General features: G+C 44.7%; 1 protein-coding gene across 4 annotated transcripts in view; it reads left to right on the top strand.

The window, feature by feature from the left end:
- Positions 1 to 19,063, top strand: part of ankrd12 (ankyrin repeat domain 12) — a 55,853-nt gene extending 36,790 nt beyond the window's left edge. The window contains exons 3-13 of one of the 4 annotated variants that reach the window (XM_042095640.1): positions 5,200 to 5,350; positions 6,425 to 6,496; positions 7,207 to 7,380; positions 7,934 to 8,140; positions 10,391 to 10,533; positions 10,668 to 10,836; positions 11,087 to 15,795; positions 16,083 to 16,181; positions 16,445 to 16,588; positions 16,826 to 16,921; positions 17,276 to 19,063. In XM_042095640.1, coding sequence (XP_041951574.1) covers positions 5,200 to 5,350; positions 6,425 to 6,496; positions 7,207 to 7,380; positions 7,934 to 8,140; positions 10,391 to 10,533; positions 10,668 to 10,836; positions 11,087 to 15,795; positions 16,083 to 16,181; positions 16,445 to 16,588; positions 16,826 to 16,921; positions 17,276 to 17,461 — 6,150 coding nt within the window. In that variant the 3' untranslated portion in view covers positions 17,462 to 19,063. The remainder of the gene's footprint in view (positions 1 to 5,199; positions 5,351 to 6,424; positions 6,497 to 7,206; positions 7,381 to 7,933; positions 8,141 to 10,390; positions 10,534 to 10,667; positions 10,837 to 11,086; positions 15,796 to 16,082; positions 16,182 to 16,444; positions 16,589 to 16,825; positions 16,922 to 17,275) is intronic. The other 3 variants (XM_042095647.1, XM_042095657.1, XM_042095664.1) reach the window with 3 other exon arrangements.
- Positions 19,064 to 19,396: the final 333 nt, after the last annotated feature.

Here is a 19,396-nt window from a genome sequence, read left to right as displayed (position 1 = left end):
TGCAGTAAAGAGTCCTCATAGACACGCATGTAGAAGCACTCGAGCATTTGTTATGCATCATCCATCTGAACATCTCACCTGTGGTGAGACAACAGATCACTGTACCATCACAATTATTGTTATGGCCATCGTTCAGAAATACCCATTCAATTCAACTAAACTTATTGCAGCATTCTATTTTTATTAGGGATGCACGATATCGGCGGCCGATATATTATTAGCCGATTAGTGAAAAAATGAAAATATTATTATCAGTCCGATAACAGAATTCTGGCCGATAATTTGCGCCAATATTTATATAAGTCCTAATTTAAGCCTACGTAAGGTCCGTCTGGCTACACTGAGCTACTTGAGCTTGGTTGGCTATACTTTTCCCTCAATATAATGTCAGCGGTGTGAATGTATTTCACCACTCTAACAAAATCTGTGGATATGCATTCATTTGGGAATCTGTGCATCTCAAAATCCTCTCTTGAATGATCCACCATTTAACCTTAACAGAGTGGAGCTCAGCCCTATCTAGAGCCGTCTTGTGCTGGTGTGTTTGCACTTTACCGCGCTGGTCGGGGAAACAAATAAACAAACTCGTTAGTGGGACGAGTACATAAGTAGGCCTAGTTCTAAGTTGTGTTTTAGTTAGTGCTGTCAGTTAAACACGTTATTAACGGCGCTAACGTAAACCTATTTTAACGGCGTCAATTTTTTTATCGCGAGATTAAAATTACTAAATCTTGAAACAAACGTGAATAAAAGGCACAAAATAAGGTTGGTGTAAGAGTTATCTGTGTGTTTATGGGATTAATGTGACCATTATGTGCTCTTTCCAGTTTAGCCTACTAACAGGAGTGTCATGAATGTAGGCACAGTCAAACTGTCCGTGGCTGAGTTTAACTAAGTTCGGCAAGCTTAACTTTACATGTCATAACATCAACTCAACATAAGTCACACATTCATTCTATCACTTGTAATATGAACGTAGCCTTTTTCCTACAACTAGGTGAGATAATTGCCTGTTATACTTAAGTTCCACAGTTAGCTAGCTAGCAAGCTAACCGTTTTACATGGGGTATGGTAAGTGTGGCTACTAGTACGTGCTGAATGGGTTGTAATGTAGCCTACATCGTTTTGACATGAGTAAGTTACATACACATAATTCTTTATAACTGCCGTGTTAGTAAAATTATTGAATGGCCTGTAAATTAATAACTAGATGCAGTGGTGGAATGTAACGAAGTACAAATACTTCGTTACTGTACTTAAGTAAATTTTCCACGTATTTGTACTTTACTTAAGTAAAATTTATAGTGCATACTTTTGACTTTTACTTCGTTACATTTTACAGCAATTATCTGTACTTTTACTCCGCTACATTTCTACAACACCATCGTTCCTTTTTACGATACATTTTATGATCAGTTTTTTTTTTCTCTCTGACAAACACGTTTGTTTTACCGAGGGGTTGCTACCAAAGATTCTGGAGCGCTACGTGCATTCTTAGAAACATAAGCTTCTAGTCTAGACCAGGCAAAGCGTGAGCTTGTAGCCATCTGCATTCGGTAGGCTATATTCACCAGACCCATGGCTACACTGTACATGCAACTGTGTTCTGTGCCTTTCTCTGTCTGTTATCTGCAGCGTTAGGGCCTCCTCTCCGATGAGATTGCTATCCGTTGATCAGCGAAGTTACAGGTTATGCCCATGCTTCTGTCACACGTCTTATCATTTGCGGCACAAATGAATGGTAGACTATTAATGATCCGGTGGCCGGAAAAAACGTAACATTTTCCAGATTAGGAAATATTCCTTAATTGTGTGTGATTAAATAAAGATGCATAGCCTACAATTGGGGGGTAGTAACGTGAGCGCTCATTCAATGTCTATGCGTCTGCGCAAGTGAAACTGAACTTAATCATAAAGACACCTTTCTCAGCAACTTTTCTGTTCAATCAGCATAATTGGCATTACGATCCACCCGACGTTTCCCTTGTCTACCCCGTTAAACTTCAGGCTCTCGTGTTTTGCTGAATGATATTACTCAGCAGATCACCCTAGTAGATAACCAGAATTACAGTCTCTAGAATTGTAGGTCAGAATGTAAACTGGGCCACAGATGAGAAGCACAATTGCATTAACTTAAAACTATCTAGTCGAGTATAACCTAAAACTAGCTTAATTAAAATGCCACAGCCCATACTGATTTTTCCTTTTAGAATATAGATATTAAGAGAATAAATCATTATGCAAATACTTTTACTTTTAATACTTAAAGTACATTTAAAAGCAGGTACTTTTTACTTTTACTTAAGTAGGGTTGTCATTGTGGTACTTTTACTTTTACTAAAGTAAATATTTCTCTGTGTATTTGTACTTTTACTTAAGTACTGAGGTTCAGTACTTCCTCCACCACTGACTAGATGTAATGTCAAGGTGTGATTAGGCTATCTGTCTTTCCCATTAGAATCAATGGGGCGTGATGCAGATTAAATTTAGCCTATCTGATGATGCGCCTTTAGTAGGCTACGTAAAGGCATGCTGCACACACTTGTTTGGGCTTACGAGCCGGCCGAAGAGTAGATTCGTACAATAAACACCAACGCAGTTCTGAACTCCCGGTCAGCTGAATGGTGTTTTAAATTGCTGTGGACACCGATGCCGACATGAGTGCGATGCACTCTGCTTTCGACATTCATTTACTGTACGTTAGATTCCATTCTTTTCAATACAACTCTGCACACCAGCATCGCACTTTGCCGCCGTGTAAATCACGATTCAGTTATATTTGGTCGACGCCGCTCCATAAAATCCAATGTTCATCCAGTGTTTGCGTGTTAAAAACTTGATGTGTGCGGCTCTGATGTGTGTGGCAAGTGACGGTGCACCATAGACTGTAGGCCTATAAAATGGCAGTGCACTCATGTCGAAAAGTTCCTTATTTTCAACTGAACTCAAAGATGATGAATATAGTATTTTATGTTTGTTATGCCCTTTATTAGCTATATTTCTGAAGAATATATTGTGTTGCCTCAGGTCTGCTGCACATCTTTTGAAATTTGATTTGAAATAATCAAATAGACCTACGTCTTAAAGTTAAGTTAATGAAGTAACTTGCTTTGCTTTCATTTGAATCCTAATCAAGATATACAATAATTGCTTTATATTGTTAACATGGACTCCTGGAAAGTTCAGAAATGCAAAATAATAGAATTTTAATTATGCGATAAAATATGTGATTAATCGTAGCCTGGCTAGCGCCACCACTTCTCAATGAGATGTGGTCTGGGAACCAAACGTTCATTTTCTCGTATTTGAAAAAAATGCCCAGATCCGTTTATTGGGTACCACGGATGTCTTATCAAATGCGTCTGTGCATAGCTCATCATCGTCTTGCTTTCCCCCCTCTTCTGTGATTGGTTCCCTATCTCAGGCGAAAAATTTGCCCCATGGTCTCCAGGCTGCCTTAGCAGCGTGAATCAAATTGCGCGCAAGGCAGCATGGGAACACCCAGGCTAGATTAATCGTGATTAACTATAGGAATTCAGCGATTAATCGTGATTTAAAATTTTTAATCGTTTGACAGCACTAGTTTTAGTATTATATTTGCATTACTTTAGCTTGGATTTTGTATTATTACCTAGAAATATGCTAACCATTCATGCTTCAGTTTCAGACAGGTCATCATAATAAGTTATTAAAACCTTCGGGGCTAACTCCTTTCATTTCTGCTGCAACAGGTTGTGCGCAACAGAGTAGACGGACATAAGATACAGTCTGAAGAATTGCAGCTTTATTCAGTTACCCGCAGTTGAAACTAAACCCAAGTTTCCCTCACAAACTCTGATTTGGTCGCTATACTGTAGCTTATTCCAAGCTGAGCTGTTTATGAGCGTTTAGTCCTAAATGAAAACGATTCAAACTCTCTAGCCACTCACTCACAATTCACTGACGTCAGGTTCACTTAAAGGAGCCACACATACTGTAGGGCTAGGCTACTGTTATGTTGTTGACTGCCGTACTATTGAGGACTATTATGAGTTCTGTCCATCATTTGGTGGTAGGTAAAATTACTGCAATAAAATTATGCTTATTAAATGCTTTCCCCAAATCACTTTTCACAAAATGTTTTTTGACTAATATTATCGGTTATCGTATCGGTATCAGCCACAACAAACCAATAAATATCGGTTATCGTTATCGGCCCTAAAATTCCATATCGTGCATCTCTAATTTTTATTATTTCTCTTGCTGGTCTGTTTTTTTCTTAATGGTTTGGTCGTTTGTCCCTGCTGCACAACTATCATGGCGTGTGGCAAATAATCAAGATATAATACCTACCACCACTTCCTCCAAAATAGAACCTTTCAGCAACCTCACCCAACATCTGTTACCATGGTTACTTTCAGATGAAATTCATTCTGAAGGACACACAACAGAGATGTGCTCAGTGTGAGCCAATTATATCACTGGAAAGCAAGTTAATTAAGCTTTTAAATATGAACTTTTCTTCAAGGATTTTGGGGAGAAAATGTAAATCATAAGGAAGGGTGGTGTTTTAGTGGGCTAGCAAACCTGAATCAAGAGAAGGGAGAGGCTTGATTGGTGGAGATGAATGGCTTTATGACATTGCCCTTTGGCCAGAGGAAGCCAAGAGAAAGTAAACAGACCGTGGATGAGCGCGTTTCCTGCTTTTGTGCGGGCAAGGAGGGACTGATGCGGCCTTGGACTGGGTTGTTTCTGGCAGTATAGTTGTTAGCAGATGCTGTAGTCCAGAGCGACTTCTAGTGAATTTGGGATATCTTACAAGAGTCAGGAAGTTGATACAAACGGAACTCCCTTTCCCTGTGGTAGTAGCCTCTGCGGAAGGCATAGCCCACCATCCACTGCCTGCCTGTCATCTACTGTATGTCTATGTGGCATCCCATAATACTTCGTAGTACCCCATAATGCAGTCACTGTTGTTTATGTCATCCCAAATCTGTGTGACTGCTGATAACTGTCTAGTTTCATCTTCACATCTGGGCTGTTTGGATTTACTCACATCTCCTTTTTTCTCTCTCTCTCTCTCTCTCTCTCTCTCTCTCTCTCTCTCTCTCTCTCTCTCTCTCTCTCTCTCTCTCTCTCTCTCTCTCTCTCTGTCGCCTGTCTTTTTTCCTACCTCTTGTTTTTGTTCCATACCACACATATGCCCCCCCCCCCTTTCAGAGTAAGGATAAGATCTCTCCATTCACCAAGACTCCTAAGCTGGACCGCAGTGAGTTTCTGGGGAAGGAGGCTAAATCCAAGTCTTCCATGAAGCGCAAGCTGTCCTTCACTGTAAGCCCACCCCGCAATCAGGAGAAGGACTCTGATACTGGTAAAAGACACACACACACATAAACACACACACACTCTTATTTCTAAAGCTCTGACATGAAGTCACCTCTGAAATCTGGTTACCCAGTGACACACACACACACTCTAACAATTTTAGTCCACAGCTTTGGTGGTTGGTTGTGCCCCAGTTCACCTCCTGTGTCTAGCATTCCTGTGCCTGATCTAGGCTGCAGTGCTCTTCATGTCCCCCATGTGGTGCCTTGTGGAACTGCACTGAAATGAGCCCAAGTATTTATGTACATATTCCAGAACCTACTGAACACACAGCCCATCCCCTGGGCCTACTAGGCCTTCTACCACTTCTCCTGTGACACCATCAACCTCAGAAGATGAGGTCTGAGTGTTCTGGAATGAGTTTCTTTGTGATTTATTGAAAATGAAGCTGTTCACAAAGCAAACTAGCTCGTTACATTCTGCCACTGCAGAGCCCTGCATAGTCAGACTTCACTGCAGAGCCCTGCAAGTCAGACTCTGGCTCCGTGCACTGCACACCGCACCTCTGAATCTGTTCACCTGACAAAATTATTTGTAGTTTACTCCTAATTTCTCAAAATCGCACCCTTGAAATACTGAAATACTCTACGGACATATAAATTATGCCCACAAACATAAAAGATGGTAACCATGATTCATACAAAGTTAATAGTGGATAAAAGTGGAGAGGCGGTATTCAAAGTGACCGAACAGCTTAGCAGGTGGTTTGTCCTAACATCCATCCAGCATGAGAGGGGAGACTGTTGCCGCCTTCTGAATTTTGAGCATATCTGAAGATGGGTAGTCTGTCTATCTGACTTGAGAAGGAGCTTTCCTGCTATCTGCGTGCGTGTGTGTGTCTGCGTGGATGTGTGATCTCATGCCTCTTACAAAGTTGGTTTTGTGGACATGTAAAACCATTGCTCATGTAATTGCAGTCTCGAGTGGGCAAGCATGCACGAGTGTGTGTGAGAGAGAGTGAGAAAGGGAGTGCGTGTGTGTGTGTAACGCAGTGCTCTCTTCTGCCTCCTCTCCTCTCCTCTGCTCTGTCCATCCCTCCATCTCTGCCCCTGTGCTGTAGATGACTCTGACCACGGCCAGTCGAGCGAAGTCTGGGGCGACTCTTTAGCGCCGCCCTGCAGGATCCACGCAGGTAACTGCTCCTCCAGCGGGACAGACAGACAGACAGACAGAGACAGACAAGCAAACCAAAACAAACACAAGTGCCACAAGGTTACCTGTGCGGTGCCTGGAGAGTTTCTTCGCAAGCATGTGCCCACCCCCCCACTCTCTTGCACTCAAGTGCACGCACACTTTAATTCGAGCAGTCACACTCGTACACCTGCGTGCGTTCACACGTGAGTGGCTGGCTTGAGCTGGAAATCTTTTTTTCTTCTGGATGCTTCCCTAGGTGCTGTTCAATGCCCTCTTTTGACACCGGCTGTCATTTCCGAACTTTTCCTCTTTTCCTCAATGTTGTGTGACTAGATAGTCTGTAGAATCCTTATTTTCTAGTCTTTTATACTGCTCGGTCTATTTTCATTTCTAACTTTTGTATTTTTTTCCCCCCTTTATTAGCCGTCTGCGTTGCCATAGCGATACTCAACAAGGCTAGCTACTGCCTTTTCTATTTCTGGCAGCATATTCAGACAGATTCTCACACACACAGTCTTGCATGATGAATGACAATAGGTGAAGTACAATCATGGGTGTCCGTCGAGGGGAGGATTATCCAAGTGTTGCAGTAGTGTATATGTGTGCGTGTTTAGTTAGGTCATTGTAGGGTGTACAGAACTAGTGACTCATCTGTGTATTGGTGTCTTCTCTCCCTCCCTATGTTTCTCTCTCGCTCTCCTCCCTTAGAGAAAGATGGACCTGATAAGAAGAAGGTCAAGAAGGAGGCTGCTGGGAAGAAGTCCTCTTCCTCCTCCTCCTCCTCCTCCTCCACCCCAGTTAACATCCTGTTTGGCTACCCGCTATCTGAGCGCAAGCAGATGGCCCTGCTCATGCAGATGACGGCCAGGGACAACAGCCCAGGTACAATTATTTCCACACACACACACTATAACTACCTTTGGAATTAACTCACTTCGAAGCAGCTCTGCTGATGTACAACATAACATCACTTCCTTTGATGAGGTATTGCTTATATGAAGCAGCCTGTGTTGCTGTTCATTCTATAGCCTGTGCATGTGCACACGTGCTGCAGTTTTTATTGACGTCAGAGCCTGCTCGTGTTCCTGCAGCAGAGTCTGAGTAAAGCCAGCGCTCCTGCCTGATCCCTGAGTCACTCTGTGTGTAAAAGGGAAGGTGGTGACTCACTGGTACTTTTTCTCTCTGTTCTCCCCTCCTCCCCTTCGGTCTCGCACTCATCGTGTCCTCCCCTTTCTCTCTTCTCTCTTTTTATCTCTTGTTCTGTCCCTTACTTTCTCTCGCGCTCTGAATCCTTGCTACTCTTTAAATCTCTCTACTCCCTACCTCTCCCCCCTCTCTGTCTCTGTCTGTCTCCCTTTCCTCCTACCTCTCTCTCTCCATCCCTCCTTCTCTGTGTTTCTCCTTCCCTCTTTTTGCTCCTCCCCCTCTCCCTCAGACTCAACGCCATCTCACCCATCCCAGACGCCGCCGGTGCAGAAGAAGCACACTGGCAGCAGCTCCACATCGCGGCAGAAGGACAAGGTGAACAAGCGCAACGAGCGAGGAGAAACGCCATTGCACATGGCTGCCATCCGTGGCGACGTTGCACAGGTGCGCCAGCTCATCAGCCTCGGGGCTGATGTCAACGTCAAGGACTTCGCAGGTGAGGACACAGAAACACACATTCTCTCACACACACACATCTGCGTGCTCTCACATGTGGGTGGCTGGTATGAGCTGGAAATCGTTTGGCTGTCTCCTCTTTCACACCTTTTGTTGTGACGATGCACAAATACACACAGAAACAGACACCGACACATGCATGTACACATGCGCACACACACATGCAGAGACATGAACATACACATACATATTCACACAAACTCATACACACAACAAAGTAGTACTTTACATACAGGTATACACATGCATTGATACTGCGCAGTGTCATAATCGCACAGTCAGCATGACTTGGCACATTGTATGGTAGTGCCTGCTTGTTTTGCGATTGCATGGCATCTTGTTCTTCTGTGTGGCTGAGAATATGCACAATACAGGTCTGCAGAATTCCTCTCACTGGTGTGGTCTGTTGCCTTTGCTGTCTGCTGTGGTCAGTGAAAATGTTAACTGCAGATGTAGAGTAAGGATGCAGACAGACACTGTAGCGCATGGAGCATGCAGTCCTGCGCCTAAGCGAATCTACATGGTATTTAGCTTGCCTGTGACTGCATAAGAGGAAAAGCTTGGTAGTGAGGTGTCTTATTCTGAATAGGTTTGGTATGTATGATTGGTGCATGCCATTTATATCAATTCATGTGAGTTTTAATGAATGAATTGCCTGCATGTATGTCAAAGAAAGCATGCATTACCGTAATAATAAAATACCTCATGAGGAATGGAATGCTTTTGTCAGTTGTGATGAGACAGTATTTGACATGTGTAATGAATACACATACAGTGTGATGCAATGTAAAATGTAATGTACTGTTTTTAAATTACTCAGCCTAAGATTGTCAGCACCATGAATAGTGATGGAAGTTCATTCAGGTTGGGCTTGCAAATGCTCTACTATAGTGATAGAATGTCACACTTCGGTACTCTATTTCCATGACTGCAGTGTCACTGGATCTAAACAGACTTTCGAAGTGGCATCGACAGCATTGCATATAGCAGCGTTTCTCAAACTATGGGCCGCGGACCGGCACCGGTCCGCAACGTGGAGACTGCTGGTCCACGGAGCCGTGGAGTGAAATTAGGCCCGGTGCTTGGTGTGATAATTTGCTGCGCAATTGATCAAGGAACCGCAGACCAACAGAAAAAGAAAACAAACGTTTCTGCATTCAGGAGGAAATGCATGCTAATTCAATGTCACTAGACATGGAGCCGTACAATTAAGTAGTGGTATGAGCGTTCATTCAATGCATGCATGCGCGCGACAGAAACCGAAACTACCTGATAACGTTGGTAGCAAAGCTCCGCTTCAACCTGTCGGAAGGCTGTTTAAATATTTCACTGCATTTAATAAAACTACGTGGACTCTTGCAATTTCCATAGAAACAGAGCAGAGACTGTATATAATACACTGTCTAGCATTGAGTAGGCCTCTGAGTATAGTCAAATTTGAATATAACGTGGCCAAAAGATATTGTAGCCTTATTAGTCTTCCTATTAAAGATCTCCAGAGATTTACGCTTATCTGCTCCGCCGTTTACCATACACAAAAGTTACATTCAGGCATTCAAATTAAATTTCTTTAAAAAGCATGTACATTTTTTTTTCTCCATTTGCCTAAGTATTTCTCATGCAAGCATCATGCAACCATGCAAAAGCAATTAACTTAACTATTGTAATTATTATCTTACATTAGTAAAGCAGTCCTCTGATGTGCATGTTTTCACAATGTTAGCACTTTAAACATTGACTGCTTTGAAGTGAAAGTGCATGTATAACAATATAGCATAATAATAATTGTGATAATGATAATCATCATGATAATTTGATGTGGGGGGGCTACGTGTAGGTGGGCCCTATGACCCCAAAGTCTGCCATGACCGGGCCTCAGGTCAAAGAAGTTTGAGAAAGGCTGGCATATAGAAATGTGGCATCGATTCTACCTCATAAATTGTTTTTAAATGTGGGCTATAGCCGTTTAAACATATTTTACCTGCGAAGCAGCAGCTTAGCCACATAACACGGATTCCTTTTTAGGTGTAAAAGTAAGAAACAAAATCCCAATGCATATTTCACGTCTTATCAAAAGCTGACGGCCGTTAAGTGACATTTCTGTTTTTATGGTGCTAATTTGGTCAGACTACCTTAGACTGCCTTGATTATTAAGTAAGGCTTAGTCCTGGATAGGAATGTAGAAGTGCGTATGATGGCTAACACTGATCATCTCACTCCTGACTGACAGGTTGGACTCCGCTCCATGAGGCGTGTAACCTTGGGTACTACGACGTGGCAAAGGTTCTGATCTCTGCGGGGGCGGAGGTCAACACGCAGGGCCTGGATGATGACACGCCTCTTCACGACGCCTCCAGCAGTGGACACAAAGATGTAAGTTTGCTGTTGCGTAATATCCACTCTTGTAATCATGTGATGTGCATCATATAACATGAAATGTATAGGTTTATTTATTGATTTGATATTATTGTACTTACTACTACGCTTCGCTCTGTGTCTCTGAACAGATTGTGAAGTTGCTGTTGCGGAACGGGGGCAACGCATTCCAGGCCAACAAGCGGGGCGAGCGGCCTGTAGATGTGGCCGACTCACAGGAGCTGGAACAGCTGCTGAAGGGGGAGGTGCAGCTGTCTGACCCCGAGGATAGCTCCTCCGGTAAGGGCTTGGAGCGCCCAGGTAAAGGGCACCCACTGTAGCTTTGTGTATTAGCTGCAAATGTGTTTGTGTTGAAACTCCATAACACCAGGAGAATCCTGGTGTTCGAATGTTCAGTCCAGGATGAAGTTATGGTTACGGCAGTGCCATAGTCCACAGTAGTTATGGTTATGGCAGTGCCATACCCCTGTTGCCTCACTAATTTGTCATACAAATTAGTGTCAGATCAGGAATGTTTCAGATGTTTGTTTTTTTTTCTTTGTCACTCTAGACTCTGAAGACCCCCCTTCTGTTAACCCATCCAGTGTGGATGACAACATGGACGATTCTGATGGAGATAAGGACTCTGACAGCAAGCATGCATCAGGGATGACGGCAAAAGCTTCATCCTCCGTGTCTGGCCTTGACGAGTATGAGTTCAAAGATGAGGAAGAGGAAGAGGACCTGAGCAAAGCACTGAACGACAGGCATATCCTTCGTCGTGAACTGCGTCAGAAGGAGAAGGAGGAGAAGGAACGGAACCACTATGCGTCAAAGCAGGCCAGCAAGAGTGAAACTCCAAACGCCTCAACTAAGCCCAAGAAATCCAAAGCCTCCAGAGTCATCTACTGCACTTCGGATAGCTCCAGCGATGAGGGTGACGCTCCTGCTGAGAGGAAGGGTTCTCCGACGCGATCAGGGTGTGTGGACGGACATAAAGCAGAGAGTCGGTCAAAGAAAGACTCCCAAGGTGGGATCTCTATCTCAGACCAAAAGGACAAAGGAAAGGTGAAAAAGAAGAGCAAAAGCCAGAGTAAAAACAAGGAGAACCAAGAAGTCCGGGAGGACGGGAAGGAGAACAGCAAAGCCCTGCTTTTCTCCCCATCCACAACGTCAGAAAACTCTGACAAGGTCACGAGGGAGGAGGACTCCTTCAAAATGTCCTTCAGCCCAAAAGATGACTCCTCTGTCCACCTCTTCCATCTGTCTGCTGTGAAGTCACCTAAGCTCAACCACAGCCTGTCAGACAAGCAGCCCACTACTCCTCTCAAACAGGAGAACTCCAAGACTTGTGTGCCCATAGTAGGTGATGGACCTTGTCAAGTCGATGGTATCAAGTACAACCATTGCACGGATGGCGAGTACTGTTTAGAGAGCTCTAGCAGTAAGGGCTGCAAACACAAGGAAAAGAGCAAACATCACCAAAAGGACCTGGGACTGGAGGGAGACGACAGAAGCTCCAGCCCTTTCAAAGATGGCAGCTTGGGCAACAGCGTGGACGGTGCAGACATTGCATTGCGAAAGACTGACAAAGACGGGAAGGTTGTGAAGAAACACAAGCTCAAACACAAGGAGAAGGAAAAAGACAAGGAGAAATCTAGGAAGGAGTACGAAGCAGACAAGAACCGCCACCGGCCGAAAGAGAAGGATGGGAGGAAGGATGCTCAAAGAAACATGGAGTTTGACCGGGAGTTCTGGAAAGAAAACTTCTTCAAAAGTGACGAGAATGAAGAACTCATGTCCATGGGAAAGAACGCTGATTCCTCTCTGGGCAACTCTTTGCAAAAGGCCTCAGGTGGATCGCCTGTCAAAGAAGAGAGGGGGACGACAAAAGACAAGTATAGTAGTAGCAGCAGCAGCAGTACTAGTAGTAGTGGCAGTAATAAAGACAGGCGACCAAAAGAAGAGCGAGAGAAGGACAAATCTGTGAAGAGAGAGAAAAAGGACACCACCTGCAAAGAGGAAAGAGAGAAGGAAGGGAGAGATAAAGAAATAGAGGATTGTGTGCCAGATGTCGTGGGCTCAGTGCGGGTTCCAGAAGAATCTCAGCACAGCGTGAAGGAGGAGGTTGAGGACAAGCATGTCACTGACCCGGAACACCAGGATCCCTCAGAGAAAAGCTCCCGTGAGAAAGGAGATAAGAAGCTACCTTCAAAGGACAGAGAGGGAGAAAAGTCTGAGAAAAAACACACAGACAAGGAAAAGAAGATCAAAACCGAGCACTTCTCCGATAAATATGAACTGCAGAATTCCACTGATAAGTGGAAAGAGAGGGAAAAGACGTCAGGCAGCACCTCTCATTCACCCGGTGATAAAAACAAGGAAAGTGAAAAACTAAAATCCCTGTCAGCAGCCAAAAAGCATGAGGAAAACCGCAAGAGTAAGGATAAACCTGATCGGAAAGCTGAGAAGGATCGTTCTGAAAAGGAACATGCTGCTGGCGAGCACAGAGAAAGAGAAAAAATCAGTTCTGATAGGAAAGGCCGAGTTCCCGATAAAACAACAGACCATAACAAGATGGATCGAACAAAGGAGAAGGACAAGGAAAAAGAGAAGGATAAAGATCGGGATAGGAAAAAGGAAAAATCTAAAGAGAACTCCTCTTCTTCTAGCTCAAATCTTAAACTGCTTCTGGAAGACAAAAAGGGCTATGTGTCAGAGAGCAGCAAAACTGCCCAATCAAAGGTGAAGGAGGATGTTCCCAGGACACCAGAGAAGGATCGGGACAGACGGGAAAGAGAACGGGATTCTGATCGCCATCGAGATCGGGAAAGGCACAAGGACAAGGACCGCTCACTGCAGCAGGGCAAAGTAGTGAAGCCTAAGCCTAGTGAACCAGAGGCAGACAGGACCAAATCCAAAGCTTCACCGTCCTCTAGAGACGTCCGGCCCAAAGAGAAACGATTGGTCAATGACGACCTGATGCAGACAAGCTTTGAGCGAATGCTGAGTCTTAAGGACCAAGAGATCGAGCAGTGGCACCGAAAACACCTGGAGAAGATCAAGCAGAAGGAGCGGGAGAGGATGAAGCAGAGGCCTGGCTCAGACCTCAGCAAACAGAAAAGCAACAAAGACAAATCCAAAACCCCTTCCTCCTCCTCTACAGGCGACACCTGCCCAGGCAAGGAACTCTTGCGCTCCAAGAGCTCAGAGGCCTCTGAACCACATAGCCGGGACAAACCCTTGAGGGATGCCACCAGTGGGAGAACAGTGTCACTTGATTCGAAGAACTTGTCTGCCTTCGGTAAGTTGGGCCCTGCCTTGGAGAACAGCCTTAGTCGATCCCCAAGACCAGAGAGCGAGCGTTCAGGTCACATGTCCCGGTCAGTGTCCATGGTCTCAGTGGCCAGTTCAGAGGACTCGTGCCATGCCACAATACTGACGCCCAGACCAGCTGAATATGACTCGGACCTCAACCTTGAAGCTTCAGACTCACAGCCACCCTTCCTCCAGTCTTCCCTCAATCTCCAGTCCTCCAGATCGCCTGTGGTCCACGAGAAAGACATCAACAGTCTTCCTGAAGCTCAGAGTAACAGGACGCCACTGTTGAGCCGTAATGTGTCTCCCTATTTAAAGGCCATTCTGGATGAGGATGCCAGGCCTGCGCCCACTGAGGGAAGAACTTTTGAGGAAACCCAGAGGACTGGATCGTCCCATTCCAGCGATGAAAAGTCAAGGGCCATGCTGCCAGAAACAAGTTCAGTACAAGTGCAGGATAATCAGAGCCAATCAGCACAGAGTCACCCCAGCTCTACAGCTGAGACTGAGAGTCTTAATAACCCAGAAGCTGAGGGAAGTGTGACGGGACCTCATTTAATACAAGGGCCAAACTCCAGAGATCCTGGGTGCAGTCAACAATCCAGCCTCTCCCAAGGAAGTTGTACTTTGGCTGTTCCCGTTGACCACCAAAAGCCTTCACTATCTGAATCTTTGTCAGGAAGTGATGTGCAGTGTCCACCACAAGAAAACCCATCTGGTCCTGATACGATAGAAAGCCCCAATAAGGACAGCAGGGATTTGTCTGTTACACTTGTGTCACGCGTATCAATGTCTCCTCTACCGTCTCCACAACAACACTCAACCAACACCAAAGCATCTTCACATTCAGTTAGTCAGCAGGACGCCACCATTGATACCATCATCGACCCCTCTCTAAGACCAGATGGCCCCTTGCCTACAAGTGTGGAGCCACAGGATAGAAGTATAGCAGAAACAGCAGATGTTCGATTGGAAGAAAAGGAGTCCACGTTGGGGGGTTCCAGAATGGAATGGATGAGCAGCCCAGCAACTCCTCTGAGCACACTCAAATCAAGCCCAGATACCAAAAGAAATGCAGAGACAAAAGATGCAGCACAGGCGATGGATGCAACAGACCCTGCTGCCACAAGGCCACAAACAGAAACCTTATCATCTAGCGATGCTCAGATACAAAAAACAGAACATGTTTCTCTCTCGTCGTCCTTACAGAAAGCCGAATCTCTGTGCCCAAGTCCTGCCCATGACCCCGAGGAGCCAATGGAAGTCACCACAGAAGCTCCAGACGGGAGCAGTGGTGTCGAGATGTTGGCAGAGAAGGCCAGTACATCGTGGGAGACAACCACTCAGTTCCCATCTACTTCTGAAACCAAACCGGAAGTTGCTGAGGAGAAAAACGATCAACCAGCCGCTGAGGATCAACCACCTTTAGAGTCTAGACCTATAGTCCCCCTCAATGAAGGTGAGAAGGGTCCAATCTCTGGTGCAACTAGCCAGTCAGACGGCAGCACAGAGATGGGGTTGTTGGAGGGCACCTCAGGAGGCTCTTCCCCACTATCGGTCACAACCTCGGAAAGGGATACTGATTCCTCTGGAGCCAAGGCTAAGGCTCGCCCCCTAGAGGATGAGGTGGACATTCAGGTCCATCACCCGAGGAAGAGGAAGATGCCTCGCGTGTCTCCTTCTACCCAGCCTGTCCTGACAGCCCAGCAGATGAAGGAGCGCACTCAGCAGTCCCTGGCCGCCATCGTGGACTCTCTGAAGCTGGAGGAGATCCAACCCTACCAGACAGAGCGGGCCAACCCTTACTACGAGTTCCTGCACATCCGCAAGAAGATCGAGGAGAAGCGTAAGGTGCTCTGCAGTGTGATTCCGCAGGCTCCTCAGTACTATGATGAGTACGTCACCTTCAACGGCTCATACCTGATTCATGGCAACCCACTCAGCAAGCTGTGCATACCAACCGTGAGTTCTCAGCATCATGTCTACAAACTAATTAACACTAAAATAAACTAAATTTTATAAACGTATCAGCCCATCTGCGTGCAATAGAAAAATGTGTTTTAGAAAAATGAGTGATAAGATAAATGATAGGGGATTCTGAAGAGATGATTTTCTTTTAATTTATATGAATTTTAAATTTAGACATATTAAAATTAGACAGATGATGGTAATTATACAATACTGTGGTTTGTCCCTTCGTAACTCATTTATTTATTGGTCTTGTTGATTTGTTTCTTTTTAAATGACAGATAACTCCCCCACCCTCGTTGCCTGAGCCCCTGAAGGAGATGTTCAAACAGCAGGAAGTTGTGCGGATGAAACTGAGGCTTCAGCACAGCATAGAACGGGTGAGTGAGACGGACATGACCTTGTTCTGAGGAGATTTTCTGAGATTCTCATTTTCAACTACCTTGCAGATGTATAATTTTTTTGTTGCGCCACAATTCTGTTAGCATAGTGTGGCAAGGGTCAAGAATATGCTGCATGCAGAGAAAGGCCCTGTGGTCCCTTTGTTGTTTGCTCAAGTGTCTATAAGCTGCTGTTTGTCGTAACTGTAATTCTATTGTCCGAATTAAATGTAATGTAAAAAATCCATATTTACTATTTACAGGAGAAGCTGATAGTCTCAAATGAGCAGGAAGTCCTGCGCGTCCACTACCGTGCTGCCAGAACACTAGCCAATCAGACACTTCCCTTCAGCGCCTGCACTGTCTTATTGGACGCTGAGGTCTACAACATGCCCCAGGAAGTCCAGGCAAGTGGCATGAAGCTACTACACCACTTATCGCTGCACTGTTGTTGATGGGGAAAGTACTTTATGGAGAGGGACTGCCTATATATTTTAGACCAGTTAATTTTCAGGTAACTTAGCTAATAAGATAACTCATAAGAGAGGTTGATCGCTAATGGGAAGGTTATAAACCTGACCTATAGACCTATTTTTATCCTTTTGAAAAAGGTGGTATGCTGAGTTGTTTGGGTTTGTGTGCAGGGGGAAGATGGGAAGACTTCTGTCAGAGATCGCTTCAATGCCAGACAGTTCATGTCCTGGCTGCAGGATGTTGATGACAAGTTTGACAAACTTAAGGTAGGTCTGACGGGAAGGACTGGCAGAAATGTTTAATTTTTTCCATTTTGAAACTTGTGTGTTTTCCATGATAAAGATAAACTTGTAAATGTGTAAAATTACATTTCTGATCTTTCACATGCAGCACCCTAGCATATGTTTTTTTTTTTTTTAATTTTTTAACATTGCCCTCTGTTATCCCTTCTGTCCTGTTATCTATTCCTGTCCTCCATCTCTCCCTCTCCTTTTCCCTCTCTCCCTCCCTGTCCTTCATCTCTCCTTCCCCCTTGCTCTCTCCCCTTCCCTCTTCCTCCATCTTCCCTTTCCCTCTCTCCTTCCCTCCCTATTTCTTTCTTTCCCTCACTCCTTTCACAGACGTGTCTCTTGATGCGCCAGCAGCACGAGGCGGCTGCTCTGAACGCGGTGCAGCGTTTGGAGTGGCAGCTGAAGCTGCAGGAGCTCGACCCAGCCACCTACAAGTCCACCAGCATATTCGAGATCTCCGAGTTCTACATCCCCTTGGTGGAGGTCAACGATGACTTTGACCTCACCCCCATATGACCTCCCCCACCACACCACCATAGCGACCCTTAAGACTCGACACCCGAGCCCACGAGGACGGAACAGGGAATGTTCATGCCGCCTAGCCTCGGAGCCAACGGCTGTTCCCACGGTAGTCTGGCCTCACAGCGAACATGAAGCACTTAGTTGGAGGAGCTGGTGTGTTTGTGTGTGTGTGTGTGCGTGTGCGTGCGCCCGTGTGTTTTGAATGTTTGTGTGTATGAGTGGGTGAGCGTGTCTGCGCTGCGCACAGTAATGACGTCATCCTGTGACCTGTTGCTCCTGAGCTCTTACATGCCCTAAATAAACAAACAAACAAACAAGCAAGCGCGTGTGAAGAGGCACGTGAGTGGTGGTCGGTTCCCCTCTGGCCTGAGCACCTCTACTGGGCCCAAACACAGGCTCCTGGTCCAGATGCACTTGTGTCCCCTGCCAGGCCTGGTCCAACCACGGAGGTCCTGCGGCCTGGCCCACCGCCACACTCTGCACTTGTTCTCGGTCCATGAGGGGTTGCCGCAGGACCGGGTCTGACCTTATTGCACTTAAAAGACCCTTCTCAACCCTCCAGAGCAGATAATGGATCACCCCAGCACCGAATCAAACTCAGCCCTATCCCTCCCACACACAAACTGGCTCGTTGTCAGCCGAGATGGATGGAGGGAGGGAAAGGAGAAGAGAGATGTCCCTTTTCACTTCACTCTTACCAGAGGACTTGAGAGGTTTTGAAACCGAATATCTATACACATGTACAGACTGTGCTCCAGCATCTGTTCCTTTTGTTTTTGTTTTTAACTTATTTTATACGTACTGATTGTGCATTTGTACATAGCAGTGTAATTATTGTTTTGATTATTTTTTTTTTTCAACTTGTAAAAAAAAGTACATTTTAAAAAAGGACATTCAATCTAAGGAACTGAAATTGAAACAAAAAAGGAAAAATTTCAAGCGATTGATCCTTTCTTGATTGTAAAACTTCTAATGTTTCTGTCTGTTTAATGGACCAGAGTTTGGTTTATTTTTTATTTTTAATATATATCTATATATTGGTCGTCTCCTCTGTCGTTGTTTGATGTCGCTTAATTCTTAAGCATGTGCGTGTTCTTTGGAATTTTTTTGTTGTTGATTTCCTTCTCTCTTGTTTTCTTACGCATTTCTTCCTGACTGTTTCTCCTTGTGGGGGTTGTCATCACAGCAGCTGTTCTTAGACTTGTGATGTCGATGCTGTGCATGCGTTCGTTCTTTTTTCTGTGGACTCTAGTGAGGTGAACCGCAGTGGTCCCTGCTTTTTCCCCCACCCTGCGCCATCGTCGTGTCTCCTAGCAACAGCTCACCTCCCCATGTATCGTCTTTGTCTCGCGCACATTGAGGAACTTTAAAAGAAGAGAAATAAGAGTTTCGTCACGTGGCTTCTCTTTAGAGGAAAAAAAAATAAACCTTACTTTTACAGTTTCAATGTGATATCACAGCAAAACCTATTTTTACAACATAATGCCTTTTGAACGATGGTTCTAAAAATATGTCTATTTTAATATTTACTTGTTACATGACCTGTAAATAGCTGTAATATATAATTGAATAAATTTTATTGGTTGTGAAATTAAAGTTTGCTTCATGTGTTTTTCCTTCTACCTACACTACAGCTAAATCATTTATTCGAATGAAGGCAATTCAGTTTGTGTTTCATCATGATTGTTACACTGGCAATAATGATTATTACATTGCCAAATTAACAGTAACATGATTGACTCATAAACCTAGGATTTCTGTCCAGAAGGTGGCAGTATTTACAAATGACATGTCAAGACCTACAGTAAAAAGGTCCTCAGAATGTGTATGGGCATTTCTATCTAGAGAAGTTGGAATCCTGCTTTGACTATATGTTTTTAGCAATACAGATAATCATCTCTGTCAACATGGACGATTTTACAAGTACAG

The sequence above is a fragment of the Alosa sapidissima genome, chromosome 1 (genome assembly GCF_018492685.1).
Source record: "Alosa sapidissima isolate fAloSap1 chromosome 1, fAloSap1.pri, whole genome shotgun sequence".
Lineage (NCBI taxonomy): Eukaryota > Metazoa > Chordata > Actinopteri > Clupeiformes > Clupeidae > Alosa > Alosa sapidissima.
Note: the sequence above shows the minus strand (reverse complement) of the source record. Positions and strands in the feature narration are given on the sequence as shown.